This window comes from Hemiscyllium ocellatum, chromosome 16 (assembly GCF_020745735.1).
Source record: "Hemiscyllium ocellatum isolate sHemOce1 chromosome 16, sHemOce1.pat.X.cur, whole genome shotgun sequence".
Classification (NCBI taxonomy): domain Eukaryota; kingdom Metazoa; phylum Chordata; class Chondrichthyes; order Orectolobiformes; family Hemiscylliidae; genus Hemiscyllium; species Hemiscyllium ocellatum.
The window spans coordinates 78,828,800-78,847,406 of NC_083416.1; the positions used below are offsets into that span (position 1 = coordinate 78,828,800).

Genomic DNA, 18,607 nt, shown 5'->3' on the forward strand with positions numbered 1-18,607 from the left:
TAAGTAGGATGGTCAAGCCCATGTCAGAGAACACTGAGTGAAATAAGTTTGAATTTTAAGAATAAAGTGCATTTGTTGTGCTGTCCTGCATGTCCATTGCATGCTAATATTCTTTTTCTAAGTAAGCTGGTTAGAGCGTAAAACGAACTTGAAGGTGATGTGTTGCTAATTGAGGCGAAACAAAACTATAGAGGATATTAGCAAAGGGAAATTTATGAATATGTTATGGGTAGTGCAGCAATGTGAATGATTTTGTAGAACATAACTTGTTAAACTAAAAGCTTTTGTTACAGAAGAACTAAGTGCACAGTTTATTATTGCATAAATCAGGTTTAATCAAAGATGAAACAAATATGAGCAATTGGATTCAAGAACTAATAGGTTGGGGTTAAGAGAGTACATTTTAAGCAGATAGAAGGATTGAAATAGGCAAGTTGTTGTGAAACTTGAAAGGGTTCAGAAAAGATTTGCAAGGATGTTGCCAGGGTTAGATAGGGTAAATAGTCAACTTCTTTTCCCCAGGGTAGGGGAGTCCAAACTGGATTTAAGATGAGAGGGGAAAGATTTAGATGCTCTAAAGCGCAACTTATTCATGCACGCAGTGGTGCATGTATGGAATGAGCTGCCAGAGAAAGTGGTGGAGGCTGGTACAATTACATAATTTCAAAAGGTGTCTGAATGGGTATATGAATAGGAGGGGTTTAGAGGGATGTGGGCCAAATGCTGGCAAATGGGACCAGATTAATTAAGAATATCTTGTCAGCATGGAGATGTTATACTGAAGGGTCTGTTTACATGCTGTACATCTCTATGACTATGATTACCACCTGAAGGTTCCCCTACAAACTACTTGCCATCCTAACTTGGAAATGTATCACCATTCCTTCACTGTGGCTGGGTCAAAATCCTGTAATTCTCTCTCTGAGGACATTGTCGGTCCACAGCTCAACGGTTGCAGCTGTTCAAGTAAACAGCTCACCACCAACTTCTCAAGAGCAACTAGGGACAGGCCCAGCCAATGATGCCTATGCCCCATAGATGAATAATAAAAAGTCAGATAACTTCATTGATAGTTGCTAGTGTCTTTTTTTTAATTAATTCAAATTCAGATTTTCAAACCCTTCATTATTTATCCAGGTATTTAGATTAGCAGCAGCCTTTTGGCTTGTGAGGTGATCATTTGGTGGTCGACTCTATGTTGAGCATCACGTGATGTTTCAGGAATCCAGGTTTGGTGTGGCAGTCTCTGCCACGTACTGCAGAACTCACACTCTTGGCTGAGAAGTTTCAGGATGTGCTGGCCTCCGTTACCTCTGGACTGTCTTCTTAGCCAGCTTTCCCTGCACACAGACCTGATGAGCACCCAGGGGTTGTGACCAGTAGTCACTTCACTGTACAGAAGGTCTTTGTTTGTACATTGGCATCTGTATGAGTGTATGATGAAGGTAGCACAGATGTTGATGGTTTGGCATCTAGTATACACAATGAAGCATCTGGTTTAACCACTGTAACATAACCACTATGTTAGTTGAAAATGTGTTGCTGGTTAAAGCCCAGCAGGTCAGGCAGCATCCAAGGAATAGGAAATTCAACGTTTCGGGCATAAGCCCTTCATCAGGAATGAGGAGAGGGTGCGAGCCTGGCACCCTCTCCTCATTCCTGATGAAGGGCTTATGCCCGAAACGTTGAATTTCCTATTCCTTGGATGCTGCCTGACCTGCTGTGCTTTAACCAGCAACACATTTTCAACTGTGATCTCCAGCATCTGCAGACCTCATTTTTTAACCACTATGTTAGTCAACTTTGATAAAACTGGCCTGTACTTGTTTTGTGTCTGTTGAGGTTTTCAATTTTATACTTTTTGATTTATAAAATCCAGCTGCAATTGTTGTTAAACCTCAGGTTTCTGAAGGAGATTCAAATCTGACTGTGGTGGAAGGGAAACTGGAGTGGTACACATCATGAATACTTCCAGAACTAGTTAGGAACTCCTGTTTATTCGGTACATTTATCGTTTTGCTTGAGAATAGTTTAGAGACGAGCACAGTTCGGAGGTTAAATGTAATTCCTTATTCAACAAGAATAAATAAAACTGCTTAACTGCTTAGTCATGTAAAATTGTTTCTGAATCAAATGTACAATGTAATCAGGATTAAATCAGACATGGAATGTTGTAACAAATCAGTTGTACACTCCGACAACATGTAAGGGTGTTGCTTAACTCTTTCATGGTGAATTTCAGTTTTACTTGTATTATAAAGGGAAACTTAAGGACTGGAATTTTCCAATCAAAGAGAAGAAAGCAGGTCTTTTGCAACTTCTTTGTCTTGTATGTGATGCAAGGAACAGGTTACAAATTTAGGCTTCACCCATCCTGTGATTTATCGTGTGCAAATGTTATAACATACATGGTTCAGGAATGTGCGGAACTACTGTGTGATAAGATGTCATTAAATGAACAAATAAATCTGCATACAGATATACAAACAATTGTTTGATTATGTTATTTTATTACTTACCTGTGTGTCAGTGATTAGAACAGACAAAAGACCCGTGCTTCACTGGGTAGGGCCTATGTTAGTTGCAATGTTGCTGACTTCAAACTGACACTTGAAGTGAGCTCTGATTCTTCAAAAGATTTTTAGTGCAAATTTGTATCTTACTATCGGAAATCTAAATCAGGAGATAATCTTTTTTTCAAACTTAATGTGAAGAGAAAAATGCGCAGATTAACACTAATTTCTCATTAAATTATAATGTTGAAGATATAATTTTGCAGCTTGCAACGATTCATTCAAAGGATTGAAACTGTATCATGCAAAAAAAAACGCGATTCTGATTCAAAGCCATTGTAACTGTGTTCATTTGCCTGTATGCAGGTTAATGACAGACGTGTTCTTGATGGGATGTTTGAAGTGTGTGGAGTCCCAGCTGATAAATTCCGAACAATCTGTTCTGCGGTGGATAAAATGGACAAGGTAAAGGGCTGATGAACCAGACTCGTTAGCCTTTCATGTAGAATTTGTGAAAAACCTGTCCTGTTATTTTCTTCAAACTGTTCCAAACTCTTGTCTAAAATCATTGGTTTATGAGGCTTTATTTTCAGGAGTTTCCAATTGATAATACCAACTTGACTTCAAAAGCGAAAATGATGGGCATTTCAGCAGTTTTGGCAACCGCGCTGGTGTGGAGGATTCATGTTTAAAGTCAGTGACCACTTGTCAGCTCTGTTTAGCTAACCATCTCATCCAGAATGGTTAACGTGTCCCCATTTTCTCAAACTTATGCCACACCCGTCCTTCACAAAAGATCTTGAGATATTGGCAGAGCAATGTTCAGCCAATTCCTCATTGGCAAGTTGCATCCCTTCTTTCACAAATTGATTCATCGATAGATATCTTTTCAGTTTATTTGGGTTGCAGGATAAGCTTTTGACCAGATGAGCCAATGGACTGAAGTGGCAGATGGAGTTTAATTCAGATAAATGCGAGGTGCTGCATTTTGGGAAAGCAAATCTTAGCAGGACGTATACACTTAATGGTAAGGTCCGATGGAGTGTTGCTGAACAAAGAGACCTTGGAGTGAAGGTTCATAGCCCTTTGAAAGTGGAGTCGCAGGTAGATGGGATAGTGAAGAAGGCATTTGTTATGCTTTTGTTTATTAGTCAGAGTATTGAGTACAGGAGTTGGGAGGTCATGTTGTGGCTGTACAGGACATTGGTTTAGGCCACTATTGGAATGTTACATGCAATTCTGGTCTCCTTCCTATCTGAAAGATGTTGCGAAACTTGAAAGGGTTCAGAAAAGATTTACAAGGATGTTGCCAGGGTTGGCGGATTTGAGCTATAGGCAGAGGCTGAACAGGCTGGGACTGTTTTTCCCTGGAGCATTGGAGACTATGGGGTGACCTTATAGAGGTTTACAAAATTATGAAGGGCATGGATAGGGTAAATAAGCAAAATCTTTTCCCTGGGATGGAGGAGTCCAGAACTAAAGGATATTGGTTTAGGGTGAGAGGGGAAGGATATAAAAGAGACCTATGGGGCAACTTTTTCACACACAGTGGTGTGTGTATGGAATGAGCTGCCAGAGGAAGTGGTGGAGGCTGATACAATTGCAACATTTAAGAGGCATTTGGATGGGTATATGAATAGGAAGGGTTCGGAGGGATATAGGCCGGGTGCTGGCAGGTGGGACTAGATTGGGTTGAGACATCTGGTTGGCGTGGACGGGTTGGACCAAAGGGTCTGTTTCCATGCTGTACATCTCAATGACTCTATGACAGTTAATACTCAGCGCAGATACCCATAGTGTTTAATGTAAGGTCTGCATGTGTATCACCCTACTTTGCTTACTTACTTTATTGTATTGATCCTGATTTTCATTTATTCCTTCTGTTTCTGTTAGTCTCTTCTGCCAAAACATTACACGCCTTAAAATCCCAAATTATTGAACATCCCACTTTGCTGTGATGTCACTGTTTGATTTGTTTTTTTCTCAATCAGCAGTGCCCTGAAGCAGCAGCCATTCACCCAGGACTCCCATCCCTCTGTTCAGTTGAAGCTGAAGAATAAAGCCATACAGACTATAAAGCAAAACGAAACTTAGAAATTATGAACCAAGAAAAAAGCAAAATGTACCTCTCCCATTACATTGAGCTCCCATAGTCCTGCAAATTCCCAAAAAGTCCTCACTCCCAACTGCTCATGCAAAGTTTATTGATCATTAACTTTCAGTCCCACTATTGAACCCTGGGTCTCTCAGTTCAGGGGTAGGAAAGTTACCATTGTGCCACAGGAGGGCCCTCCACCTGTTTAATAGAACCGAGTTCAGAAGACTCGAACTGATTAAGTCTCAATAGTAATCACCACGTATTAAGACTCTAAGTCTTCAGATGATTGGCTGATAATACATTTGAATCTGTTCCATGATTAACCTTTCAACTGAACTGTTAATGCCCTTGTAGCACAGTTGTTATGTCCCTACCTTTGAGCCAGGAGACCCACGTTCAAGTCTCATCTGTTTCAGAGGTATGTAATAACACATCTGAACAGGTTGAAGAGAAAATATCCTTAACTAGACTACTACTGAACTTTAAATTGTTAAATAAAATGGAGAGAAAAATAAATATAAATTCATATGGTGTTTCATATTCCCAAAAACACCGTCACTCTGGCTGTGCTCTCTCCCAAATGAGTAAGAAGCTTACTCAGAACAGCACCCCTTCAGCACTGAACTGGACTGTCAGTCCAGATTTTTGTGCTCAAGTAGGAATGCAATAGCCTTACAGCATTATCATTAGATTATTAGCTAAAAAACCAAGGTTCGAATCCTGAGATGGCAGATGGTGGAATTTGAATTCAATAAAAAACTACCTGCAATTAAGAATCTTATGATGGCCGTGAAACTATTATTGATTGTCTGGCTCACTAGTGTCCTTCAGGGAGGAAAATCTGCCATCCTTTCTTGGTCTGGCTTACATATGACTCCAGACCCACAGAAATGCAGTTGACTCTTAACTATCCTCTGAAATGGCCAAGCAAGCCACTCAGTTGTACTAATCGCTCCAAAGTCTTAACAAGGAAATCAAATTGGACAGATGACTTGGCATTGAGCTAAGCATTGGAAACAACGATGGCAGAAATAGCCCTGTCAACCATAGAAAGCTGTTTCCAATGTCTGGGGTCTAGTGTCAAAATTGGGAGAGCTGTCTTGCCAATTGGTCAAGCAACACCCTGACATAGTCATACTCACAGAATCATACCTTACAGACAATCTCTCAGACACCACCATCACCATCCCTTGATATATCTCAGCAGAGGTGAGGGCACAATGGCGTACAGTGGGAGGGAGTTACCCTGGGAGTCTTCAACATATATTCTGGACTCCATGACTTCTGGTTAAACGCGAGCAAGGAAACCTGCTGCTGGTTGTCCAATACTGTCCGTGCTCTGCTGATGAATCAGTATTCCTCCATGTTTGAACAACACTTGGAGGAAGCACTGAGGTTGACAAGAGTGCAAAATATACTCTGGGTAGGGACTTCAATATCCACCAACAGGAGTAGTTCAACGGCAACACTACTGATTGAGCTGGTTGAATCCTAAAGGACATAACTGCTAGACTGGGTCTATGAAAGAGGGAAGAACATACTTAACTTCATCCTTACCAGTCTGCTGGCTGCAGATGCATCAATGCATGACATTGATAAGAGTAACCACCACTTGTGAAAGGGAAATCTCTCACCTTCTCATTGATATTAACCTCCATCATGTTGTGTAACACTATCATCATGTTAAATGTCAGGCAATTACCATCTCCAATAAAAGAGAATCTTAGCACCAGCACTTGACATTCATTGTGTTACCATCATTGAATTCCCCTGCTACAGACAGCATCCTTGAGCTTATTATACACCAGAAACTCAACTGAACTTGACATTTTTAAAGGTGGTGGCAGAGTAGTTGGGCTGAGCCAGGGGCTCATCCGCTACTGTCGGCTTTCTTCTCTCTTTTCTCCTTCTTTTTCTTTGTTTTCTTTTGGGTTTGGAGAGTGATGGGTGAGGAAGGAGTTGTTAGGCGGCTGTGACGACACCAGGTCAAGCCAGACACAACTCCACCCTAGCCTAGGGTCTCCTGGCAAACAAGGAGTAGATGCTGGGCTGACTCCTCTGGGCCGACATCACATGCTAGGCCAAGGCTCCAGGTCCATGGCTAGGCCAGAGTGACTGAAGGAGGAGAGGTGGTGTTCTCTGAAGATCCTTAGACAGCTCTTCCAAACCCACAACCACTTACATCACAAAAACAAAGCCACCAGATCCTGGGGACACCACCTGAAGTTAGCCTGCAAACCACTCACCATCCTGACTTGGAAATATATCGCCGTTCCTTCACTTTCGTTGGGTCAAAATCCTGGAATTCCCTTCCTAATGGCATTATGGGTCTACCTACAGCATATGGACTGCAGCACCACCACCACACCTCAAGCAACTAGATACGGGCAACAAATGCTGGCAAGCCAGCAAAGCCCATCCCATGAATGAATATAAAAACAAAGTCCAAGAACTGGACTTTAACTCACAATTGCTGCCTTCATGCTATCTGCAGAGTCACAGGCTGGCCCAGATGTTTGGAAATATTCTCCTAAACTATGACCATTCCTTTATACATTTGTGCTTCAGTAATAAGAATTTAGATAATGTAATGATAGGCCACCCTAGTTGGGAATTTTCCCATGATTTTTAATTGCAGTGAAATAAATAAACTTTTTTCATCTGGGATTTATTTGTTATCTTTATCAAATGGTTTATCATTGCCTGGTTCAGATGAAATCCTGGAACTTTAAGTGCCCTTGGTTTTAATTGCCTTGATCTTCATGGTCAGATAAATGTCCTGTCAGATGCAAATGGATCCTTATCTTCCTTCTTTCTGTTTACCTGGTAACGCAAGAGAAATTCAATGCAAATTAACCTCCCAAATTGAATTGACCTTCTGATGTACTTGTATTGCAGGAAAACTTCAAATGCTTCTGAAGTGCATTATCTTCTAAGCAGCACCTTAATTTTGTATCTCTCTGCTCTGAATTTATCTTAAAGTAAAAAAAGTAGCCTTTTAAAACATGATTAAAGTGATCCAGATTTAAATTTTGATACTGTTTGTGGTTTTTAAATTTTGAAAATGATGCTGCCTTTAACCTAATGACCTTTGTGTGTATGGCAAAAACTTGATGGGCCAACTAGCCCCCTCCTGTGCTATAAATCACTCTTGGCTCATCAAATGGATTTTGGATAGAGCTCAACATTTGGAAAATCTGGCTGATTTCTTTCTCTGTTTCTTATTGTGATCTCAATAAGCATTGACAGCAACTACTCTGGACCCAGCATAATGCTGGCTGAAGACCATTAAATTTAGGAGATCATTTGGCCCATTTGAATTTCCTCCATCACCCAATGAGATCATGGCTGATGTGATGATCCTTAACTCCTTTCCTCCCATTTTGCATAATCTGTCTATCTCAGTCTTGGATATATTTAATGACACACCCTCCTTATTTTCTGTTTTCAATGGGTGATGTCTTAACTCTAAACTCAACTAGTCAGCATCAATTATAGATCAAATCTCCCTGACCTAAACCATCAGTTCAGTACAGTAAAAGAGTGTAGTTTACTGAATCACTGGTAGACTTGATAAACCTGGCTTGCATTTATCCCTGGCATTTTTGTTATGAAGTTTATTTAATTAAAATAATATACCTTTTGCTGTTAGTTGGGTGATGCTGCGTAAAGTTTTTCATGTAATTGAGTGATGCTGCACTTCTTGTCTCTTTCAGCTAAGCTAAGCATTTGGAGTCTTTTTTTCATGCCTTCCATTGATTTATTTTAAAACATTAATCTGGCACTTTATTGACAGCCAATAACGCACAAAATAAATGTGTTTATTATATGTGTATCTTATTTTATTTCTTACTATTTCTTTAACAATTCTGCATTGGTCACTACATCCAGGTTTCTGTGCATTCACATTTCCTGTTTGATATTCACTTGTAGCTGCCATGGGAGGAAGTGAAGAATGAAATGGTTGCAGAGAAGGGTCTTTCTCCAGAAACTGCTGATAAAATTGGAGAATATGTTCAGCTTAATGGTATGCTTATTTGTTTAATATAGAGTGCTTTTAACTGAAGTCCTCAAAGCTATATCAATCTCCATAAGTTTGTGCTAAGTGCATGCTTATAGCAAGAGCAAAATGTTGTGGATGTTGGAGATCTGAAGTAAAGACATGTTGGAAGAACTCAGCAGGTCTAGCAGCATCCGTGGAGAGAGAAACTGAGTTAACATTTCAAATCTGATATGATTCTTCTTTGGAATTACTGAAGAAGAATCCAAAGAAAAGTTATTTGGAATGTTAACTCTGTCTCTCTCCACAGATACTTCATCAGCAGTTAACAGGAATAAAAACAATGTTAGCTTGTAAAAAAAAATCAAGGAACAAACACAGGATAAAAGCAAATTACTGTGGATGCCGGAATCTGAAACCAAAAGAGAAAATGCTGGAAAATCTCAGCAGATCTGTCAGCATCTGTAAGAAGAGAAAAGAGCTGACGTTTCAGGGTCAGTTAGACTCACAACGTCAGCTCTTTTTTTCTCCTTACAGACGCTGCCAGACCTGCTGAGGTTTTCCAGCATTTTCTCTTTTGGTTTAAGGAACAAACACATATTTACGGATTTAGGGTGTAAGAATGCTTCACAGTCAGTGGACCACTTTTTGAAAAATAGCCACTGGTGTTCAGGCACGTACTGTTTCTGTTTGGCATGCTGCAAGGTGTCACCGATAATGAGACGACCAGACTTTTTTTTATATATATATATACTACTCTGTACAATTTTGGCCCGAACATGGGAAGAGTTCCACTACTGTTCAAGAAAGGCAGTAGGTAATAAGCACAATATGTACTGTCCCCGTTGTCAAATAAATGTTGGTAAATACAGATAATGTGCCTGCCCCATTTGCATGCTTACTCCTGCGGTAAGAAATATGACTGTGATTTGATGGGGAATTTTTCTATACGGATAGACAAAGCTGCTTCAGTAAAAGACACATACAAAGCTCAGACCACAGTAGCTTTGCACAAATTTTCAAGTTAAACTGAAACTTTATTTATCCTTCTCTTATGGGAAATGGGTTTTGCTGGCAAAGCAGCATTTATTGTCCTTCAGCTGAGTGGTCTTAGGCCATTTGAAATCGAAGTCAAGAGTCACTCACATTGCTGTGCATCCAGACTCACCTTTAGGCCAGACCAGGTCAGAGAGTTATACAGCATGTAAACAGACCCTTCAGTTCTAACACCACTATACCGAACAGATATTCGAAATTAACCCATTCCCATTTGCCAACATTTGACCCATAACCCTCTGAACAGTTCTGGTCACCACACTACCAGAAGAATGTGGATACTTTGAAGAGAGTAGAGGAAAGATTTACCAAGATATTGCCTAGTATGGAGGATTTTAGCAGTGAAGAAAGTTTGGATAGACTGGATTTGTTTTCACAGGAACGCAGGAAATTGAGGGACAACCTATAAGATGGTGAATGGCATGGATAGGGTGGAAAGAATGAAGCTTTTTCCCAGGAAGTCAATTACTAGAGGACACAGGTTCAAGGTGCAAAGGGAATGTTTAAAAGAGATGGGCAAGGCAAGTCTTTTTCACCATAAGGATGGTCAGTGCCTGGAACACTTTGACGGAGGAGGTGGAAGAAGCAGACACAATAGCAGCATTCAAGAATCACCCAAATGAATATATGAATAGGAAGGGAAAAGAGGAATACAAATCTTGTAAGTAAGGATGGTTTTAGTATGGAAAAGCAAAATGTGTTGATGCAGGCCTGTTCCTCTGCTGTATTGTTCTTTGTTCAAAATCCTTCCAATTCATATACTTATCTAGATGCCTTTTAAATGTTGCAATTGTATCAACTTCCACCACTTCCTCTGGCAGCTCATTCCATACATCTGCCACTCTCTGGGTGAAAAAGATGAAGTCAACAGGTTTCCTTTCCACAAGCTGTTTTGGAATTTGAACCTGTGTCCCCAGAGCATTAAATCATAAGTCACGTGACACCAGGTTATGGTTCAATGAGTTTATTTGAAATCAGTGCTGCTCCAAAAGCTTGTGATTTCAAATAAACCTATTGAACTATAACCTGGTGTCATGTGACTTCTGACTTTGTCCACCCAGTCCAACACCGGTACCTCCACCCCAAATCATTAATCTGGGCCAAGGGATTACTCATTCAGTGACACCATCGCTATATCACAGTTTCCCTCAGTTTTTAAAGTCAGGTACCTGTTTTGAGTCAGTGATGTAAACCATCAGTAATGTAGTCATTTTTTTTCTTTATCAATTATGTTACTTATTCCTTCATGAAGCAGGGAAACTAATCCCGTGTCTTTTCCAGGTGCAACAGAGTTAGCTGACAAGCTGCTGCAGGATGACAAATTGTCACAAAGCAAGGTGGCTTTGGAAGGTCTAGCTGACATGAAACAGCTCTTTGAGTATTTGACATTTCTTGGTGTTGAAGACAAGGTAAGAAGCTCAGCTGTATACTCTAATATAACCTAATGCTCAGGTCAGCACCCCTGGTTCTCCTTGATGACCTTATCATTTGTGGAATGTAACCCATAGGAATTAATATAGGAATTTTCATTTACATCCGTTTGAGAGAAATGTTGTAATTTTCTTTATTCTAAAGGATTGCGTGCAATTCTGGTCTCCTTCCTATCGGAAAGATGTTGTGAAACTTGAAAGGGTTCAGAAAAAGTTTACACGGATGTTGCCAGGGTTGGAGGATCTGAGCTAAGGGAGAGGCTGAACAGACTGGGGCTGTTTTCCCTGGAGTGTCAGAGGCTGAGGGGTGACCTTATAGAGATTACAAAATTATGAGGGGCATGGATAGGGTAAATAGGCAAAGTCTTTTCCCTGGGGTTGGGGAGTCCAGAACTAGAGGCATAGGTTTAGGGTGAGAGGGGAAAGATATAAAAGAGACCTAAGAGGCAACTTTTTCACGCAGAGGGTGATACATGTATGGAATGAGCTGCCAGAGGATGCGGTGGAGGCTGGTACAATTGCAATATTTAAGAGGCATTTGGATAGGTATATGAATAGGAAGGGTTTGGAGGGATATGGGCTGGGTGTTGGCAGGTGGGACTAGATTGGGTTGGGATATCTGGCCGGCATGGACGGGTTGGACCGAAGGGTCTGTTTCCATGCTGTACATCTCTATGACTCTGATATATGAACAAGAAAGTTTTCCCCTCAAGGTGGAAATTGTACATTGTTCATTGGAAGGAATTAGCTTGCTGGCATTAATATTTTGTTTGTACCACTTCTATTCTCATAGACTCGCAGTTCATTGTTTGAACTCTTGTTTACAACAAGTCGGATAAAAAGCATTAAAGGGAGGCCAGTTTATATGTTTGTGAAATTTACTTGAAGGTTCATTGTCACCTTGCATTTGCTATTGTCCTTAGACAGTAGTGTAGGGATGAAGTGATGGTTGTTGGGTAACCTGTGCACACCGCCCTGAAAACGTCTTACATTTAAGTAAGTTCTTATGTATTTTCTCCGACACACTTTCACCACTTGTTTTGAGAATCTTGCTTCTAAAGCAGCAAATAGCAACCGCATTTAATCTACTACTAATTTATTTAGCACACTTCGAAATAAAATATGGATCTGATAAATGGTGTAAGAAGGATTCAAACTTTTGTTTAGATTCTTTATTACAAAAAATATTTTGGTGGCTGTGGATGCATGCAAATTTCATTTTATATTGATTTTGAGTTGACAATAATTATTTCTGTTTTTCAGGTTGTCTTTGACCTCAGTTTAGCTCGAGGTTTAGACTACTACACCGGTGTGATCTACGAGGCTGTGCTGGTCCAGAATCAGGCTGACACCCAGGTGCAACAGATCGAACATTGTGAACCAGTTGGTGTCGGCAGTGTAGCTGCTGGAGGGCGATACGATGACCTTGTTGGAATGTTTGATCCCAAAAATCGGAAGGTGCCATGCGTGGGAGTCAGCATTGGGATTGAAAGGATATTCTCCATAATGGAACAGAGAATGGAGGTACTACAACTGATCCCTTGTGCCATTTACAGCAAAAAAGGATATTTAAGATGAGAAGCATTGTGTTACTTTGACACTTTACACCTGTTGCCTCACTTTTCAGTCAGGGTTGCAACTTCCATTTTCCATCAAGTTCCTTTAGTTTAGTGTGGCTGTTCTCAAATCAGATTTCATGCATTAGATTGAATTGCACCCCTAATAAAGTGTACCTGCTTGGGAGACCAGAGACACTTTGTTATTTTCAGTGTATTCACCTTCTGGAAGCTATATATTTTAATGGTTTGACACTAAATTTTGATCCTGATACCTGGTCAGTTTGATTTTTGGTTTATGGTATTTATTTTCGATAAAACGGGCATTAAGTTTGTCAGTGTACTCTTTATGTCTCCTTTTGGTTAGCTTTTCAAATGTGACCACCTGTTTTTATCCTATTCACTGGTGCTGCAGTAATTAGGTGCTAGTATTGAGAGTCCTGTATTCCAAAGAAAAACAGAATTTGAATGTAGTTTCTTTAAAGTCTGGAAGTAAAAAGAACTGACAATTGATAAAGTGTTAACAAGTAGCTATTGGATTGTCATAAACAAACAGCTGGGCTCTCCAGTGACCATTTATGAATGAGAGGAGCTATCTTTTTATCCCATTATAGACCTATGTGGTTGTAGTCTCACACCAATGCAGTTAGTGCAGAATTTTTTTCTGTTTAGTTTATGCTATGTGGGCATTACTGACAATGCCACTAATTGCCCATTTCAGTGGACAACTGAGAGTCAACCACATTGCTTTGCGTCTATAGTCACATGTAGGCCAGGCCAAGCCAAGTAAGGATGCTAAATTTAGCTTCTCTAAAAGACGTTAATGAACCAGTTGGGTTTTTATAACAGTTGGTGATAGTTTCATGGCCACCATTACTGAGCCTACCTTTGAATTCCACCAGTCACTGTGGTGGTATTTGAACATATGGTCGAACAGCATTGGCCAGGGTCTCGAGATTACTGGTCCAGTAGCGTTAACACCATGTTACCATCTCCCGTGAAATTTGTAAAATCAAGTAAAATGGGGAAGGACAAGGAGCTAGCAATACCCTCAGCACCTACTTTCTGAAGAAAGGTCACTGGACCTGAAATGTTAACTCTACCTTCTTTCTAAGACCTGCTGAGTTTTGCCAGAAATGTCTGGTCTCGTCTCAGTTAGTATCAGAGATTTTTAATTACTCTGCCTTAGGAAAAATTATTTTTCCAAAAATGTTTTATTCATCAAATGTTATAAAAAGTGCACATAATACCATTCACCATTTACATTACATAAAATGAAAATAAGATCAGTTTTTTCCAATAATCTGCTACTCAGTACATTTAGATTACAGTTAATATTGACTATACGCATCACGTGTCAAATATGCAACCTGAGGGGTTTTACTTAGTTTCCAGCCCTTCTGTTAGCAATGGCCAGCCCCTCTGTTGGCAATGGCTGAAAGGCATTAGCTGGTGCTTTCACCCATTGTGATTTTGCAGTCCTGGAGCTTTATATGTGCCAGCCTTGAACATTTGATTGCAGGTAATTCTTTGCACTGGAAAACTAGCAAAGAGCTTCTTCTATTGATTTGGCAGCTCTTTGGCTCAGTTGATGTTTGTGCTCCACAAGCTGTTCTCCACAACCACCTGATAAACCTTGACAAAGACCACGATATATTTGTTCAAGCCTCCTTTGTAAAGCCTTGAGGGCACAGACTCCGAGACTCCTGGTATACTGGATTGATCTGACAGAGAGGGCTTTTCTCACCACCAACCAGACGATGCTTTGTTGCTTTCTGCCTTACAAACGATGTTCAAATTTTCACACTTATCAACAATGGGGTGTAATTCCACTCAGACTTTCTGGTTTCTTGCTTCTGTGTGACCTGCTTTGAAATTTATTTGGTTCCATTTCAAGTGACATTCAGTTAAAACTGTTGCTGAGTTCTGAAGGATCTTCCTTATCAGACAAAGAAAAATATTACATGTTATTCTCTCTAAATAGAAATAATTGTACTGTGGAGTTCCTACATTGATGAAGGAAATTGCTTTAAAAATAAACTCTCCCTTTCACCTCTTTCTTTTCCTGGAACTTCGATTTCCTCTTTAGACCCAGATTGAATCTAAATCTGGAGATCCAGTGTGAAGGTGCCCTATGTTCAGAAGTGGTGGTGCTTTTACAATTCATGAGGGTTAATTTCAATCAATCACACTTACTGCTTCCCTCACCTGAACCCTAAATGTCATTTCAGAAAACCTCATGGTCATTCTGAAAATATTCCACTAATCTTGCTTGCAATTAAAATGGATAATCTCATACTGCCCCATGTTGAATTGTGTGGTTTTTCCCAGTCACTGAATGTTTGTGTCCCTTTCCACCTTGCTCCCATCTATACAGCCATTAGTAATGTGAAATCTATCCATCTCTGTCTTGAACCTACTCAATGACTGAGTTTCCGCAGCCTTCTGGGACAGAGAATTCACCATCCTCTCAGTGAAGAAATTCCTTCTCATCTCAGCTATAAATAACCTGCTCCTTATTCAGAAACTGCAACTGATCATTAATCTGTTCACAGTATATCCTGAGATCCTTTACTTTGCTGATCAGTGTGTTGACTACTGTTCTGTTTTGCCAGGCCTCTGATCAGAAAGTTCGTACGACAGAGACTCAGGTCCTTGTTGCCACAGCACAAAAGAAGCTTCTGGAAGAGAGGTTGAAATTGGTGGGAGAGCTTTGGAAACATGGGATTAAGGTTTGTGATCTGCTGCAAATGTAGCAACGATGGGGTTGATGAGTTAAGTAGAGGAATTATAGGTTAAGGAGAGATTCAGCAGAGATTTTGAAAATAATGAAGGATTTTGATTGATGGGGAAGCTACTCCCTTCAGCACATTTATCAATAAGGATCACCGTCTTTGGGATGGGGAAAGGTGCTGAGGAGGTCAATAAAATTTAAGAGTACAATTTTTTTCATCTAATGGTGATCAGCTCCCTTCGGCTCACTGCAAGTTTATTCCATATGTAATTATTGCATTCTGCCAGAGTGTAGGATTCTATTGTAAGTGATCAGAATTTGGAATTTGTCTAGGAACTCGCCAGCCCTAGTGGGTAAAACCATTTCAGTGATGATTAGGTACTGTTGAACCCCAATGTTTTAATGCTTCTTCTAACACGATTACTGCAATGAAACTCCAACAGATTTATTACCAATGCCAACTTTGAGCAGCCTCTTGTTAATCCATTCCATGGTATTTACAGTTGTGAATTGTGTATTGTGTAATCCTGCAGGCAGAAATCACCTACAAGAAGAACCCAAAGCTCCTGAACCAGCTGCAGTATTGTGAAGAGACAGGAATTCCCCTGGTGGCTATACTCGGAGAACAAGAACTCCAAGATGGGGTTGTCAAACTTCGAGTTGTTTCTACAAGAGAGGAGGTTAGCTAAATAAAGATATTACTGCAAAAAATGGTAACTGTTTTCCTACATTTCTGTGCACAAAATACTTCAATACATTTGAACCTTTGTAAACAAATGTACCCAAATGATGGACTCCTGTAAAAAAAGATACATATTGAGAGATTCCAATAATGTGCAAGCTAAAACATACAGACACACATTACAACTCACAGACAGCCTGCAATGTATTGGATCCTTTTACACCTTAAAACACAGGGCATGTATATTGATACAGTGCAACAGAGGGTTTTGTGGAATGTAAAGACATAAGATAAAACCAAGAGCTGCAGATGCTAGAGATCTGAAATAAAAAACACGTTGCTGTGAAACTCAGCAGCATCTGTAGAGAGAAAGCAGAGATAACATTTCCAGTCTGACATTCTGATGAAGAGTCACTAAACTCGAAATATTAACTCTGCTTTCTTCCCATAAGAAATAGGAACAAGAAGAACCCATTTGACCCTCTACCTGATGCCAGGCCCAGAGGTGTCTGTGATTTACAGGTTTTATTTATGTATAATTTTGTGACCAAATTTGTGATGATCCATGAACCTTTTGTAAACGTAGTTTAAGTGAGATAATATAAGCAGCCAGGTGAAAGTACAATATTTTATTTTAAATGTTGTAAATGTAATTGGTATTATAAGTGTCTCCTATAATTGCAAATTGAATTGATAATTGGCTTTGGATTATCTTTTGCAGGTTGCTGTTGCAAGAGTAAATCTGATAGAAGAAATCAAGAAGAGATCCTGCCAGTCCTAACCTCTTCTGAAAGATGTAAAATGTCTCACCTTAGAATCTCTGCTACACATTGATCAGTGTCACGGAATACCATGCTACATCATTGACCTGAACCACTGTTCGTCAATATGCACTGTGAACAAGAAATCACCACTCTGTTTGCAGTATGAAACAGAAAAAACATTTTTTTTTGGAATTTACTCATACCGTACTCTAGAGTATATGTTCTATCTCAATCATGTTTGACAAGGGAGGCTAGAAATTGTTGGCCAGCCAATAAAAAAAGCACGCTGGCAAAGTTTCAGTCTGTTTATTGACTTAAAATATTGAATCATCCCCCTGTGTTAGATGCTTTTGGTTGGCTATGAATCTGTACAGCAAATAAATCTAATCTGTTCTGGAGTCTGATCAAATCACCTTGAACATCCAAACAAGCAGGAAGAAACTGTATTTCCTGTAAATATTCCTGCTTTGTGCTTTTCTGCTTCTAGGTACAGCCATTTCTGACCAATTACACCATCCCACATAAATCACAAATTGAAACAGTTTCTACTAGTGTTATAAGACATTGATATTCAAATATTTTTGACATGTCCTGTTTTAGTAATGATAAACTTCTGCTATCATTCCCCTAATCTGTTATAATTCTGTATAGGTCCCTCATGCAATGTACTGCATGTGAAGAGGGTTTGAATATTGCTATTACCTCAAATAGCAGTGCAATGGATAGACCTGCTTCTGACTGGGCCTAGCTAACTTTGGCAGTGGAGCACAGACCTGCAGAAGCTCAAGAACACAGGAGCACTGGGAATACACAACCTAGCAACAGCTGGGCTTATGACACTGGGTGAAGGGGTTGGGTAAGGGCCCCAGAGAAATGATGAGCACAAGCAATACCAGCTGCTGCCAGGTGCCCACTTTCAGCATGCGTGGACTGTCCTGTATCATCAACCCACTGACAAGTCTCTGTGGGCCCCAGAAGTCCTTGGATTTGAATTTGAGAGTCACAGATGTAACATTATTTTATGAATAGGAAATTTTCAATATTTGAGTAGTTATAAAATGTTGATTGCATTCTATATTTATAGTTCATTCATGTTCTAAAGGATTAGAACCTTTTGTGATTTACTACTGAAGAACATTGGCCATTTTGTGTCCAAAAGCAAAATGAGGTGGAAGCTGGAAATATTAAATAACAGCTGGGAGTACCCTGGCACAAATTTGGAGGATGCAACATTAAACAACAAGTTTAGTATTGCACTCCAAAAGATATGACCTTTGGACGAATTAGAAACAAAAGCCCAGCATCCCACACTTTGGGTTAACCACTTCCCAACTCAGAAGCTAGGTCAGCAACGATGATGGAAACTAGTAATTGTGGGACCTCTCTGGTCTCATACTCTACCACAAAAGATGTCTTTAAAGATGTGGATGGCAGGATTGTTGCTGTTCAAACACAAGACACTACCACTGTACCAAGAGAGCCCTCAGGTCTTCACCATAGTGTCCTAGGCCTAACCACCTTTAGCTGCTTCATTAATGACTTTCCCTCTATCATAACTTTGTCCCCATTTCTGATTTTAAGTACAACTTGCAAGTCCTCAAATACTGAAGCATCTTGTAGCAAATGCAGCAAGACCCAAGCAATATCCAGGCTTGGGCTGATAGGTGATAAATAACATATCATTTAAGTGCCAGGCAATAACCATTCCCAATAAGAGAAAATCTAACCGTCTCCTCTTTGAATTCAATGGCCTTACATCAGAACAGGAATAGGA

The 18,607-nt window shown here is 40.0% G+C and overlaps 1 protein-coding gene across 2 annotated transcripts in view; it reads left to right on the forward strand.

Annotated features, from left to right (window-relative positions):
• Positions 1-17,231, forward strand: part of hars (histidyl-tRNA synthetase) — a 32,176-nt gene extending 14,945 nt beyond the window's left edge. For both annotated transcript variants that reach the window (XM_060837435.1, XM_060837434.1), the window contains 7 exons: positions 2,880-2,978; positions 8,545-8,638; positions 10,949-11,076; positions 12,361-12,621; positions 15,269-15,385; positions 15,921-16,067; positions 16,791-17,231. In XM_060837435.1, coding sequence (XP_060693418.1) covers positions 2,880-2,978; positions 8,545-8,638; positions 10,949-11,076; positions 12,361-12,621; positions 15,269-15,385; positions 15,921-16,067; positions 16,791-16,850 — 906 coding nt within the window. In that variant the 3' untranslated portion in view covers positions 16,851-17,231. The remainder of the gene's footprint in view (positions 1-2,879; positions 2,979-8,544; positions 8,639-10,948; positions 11,077-12,360; positions 12,622-15,268; positions 15,386-15,920; positions 16,068-16,790) is intronic.
• The last annotated feature ends 1,376 nt before the right edge of the window (positions 17,232-18,607 follow it).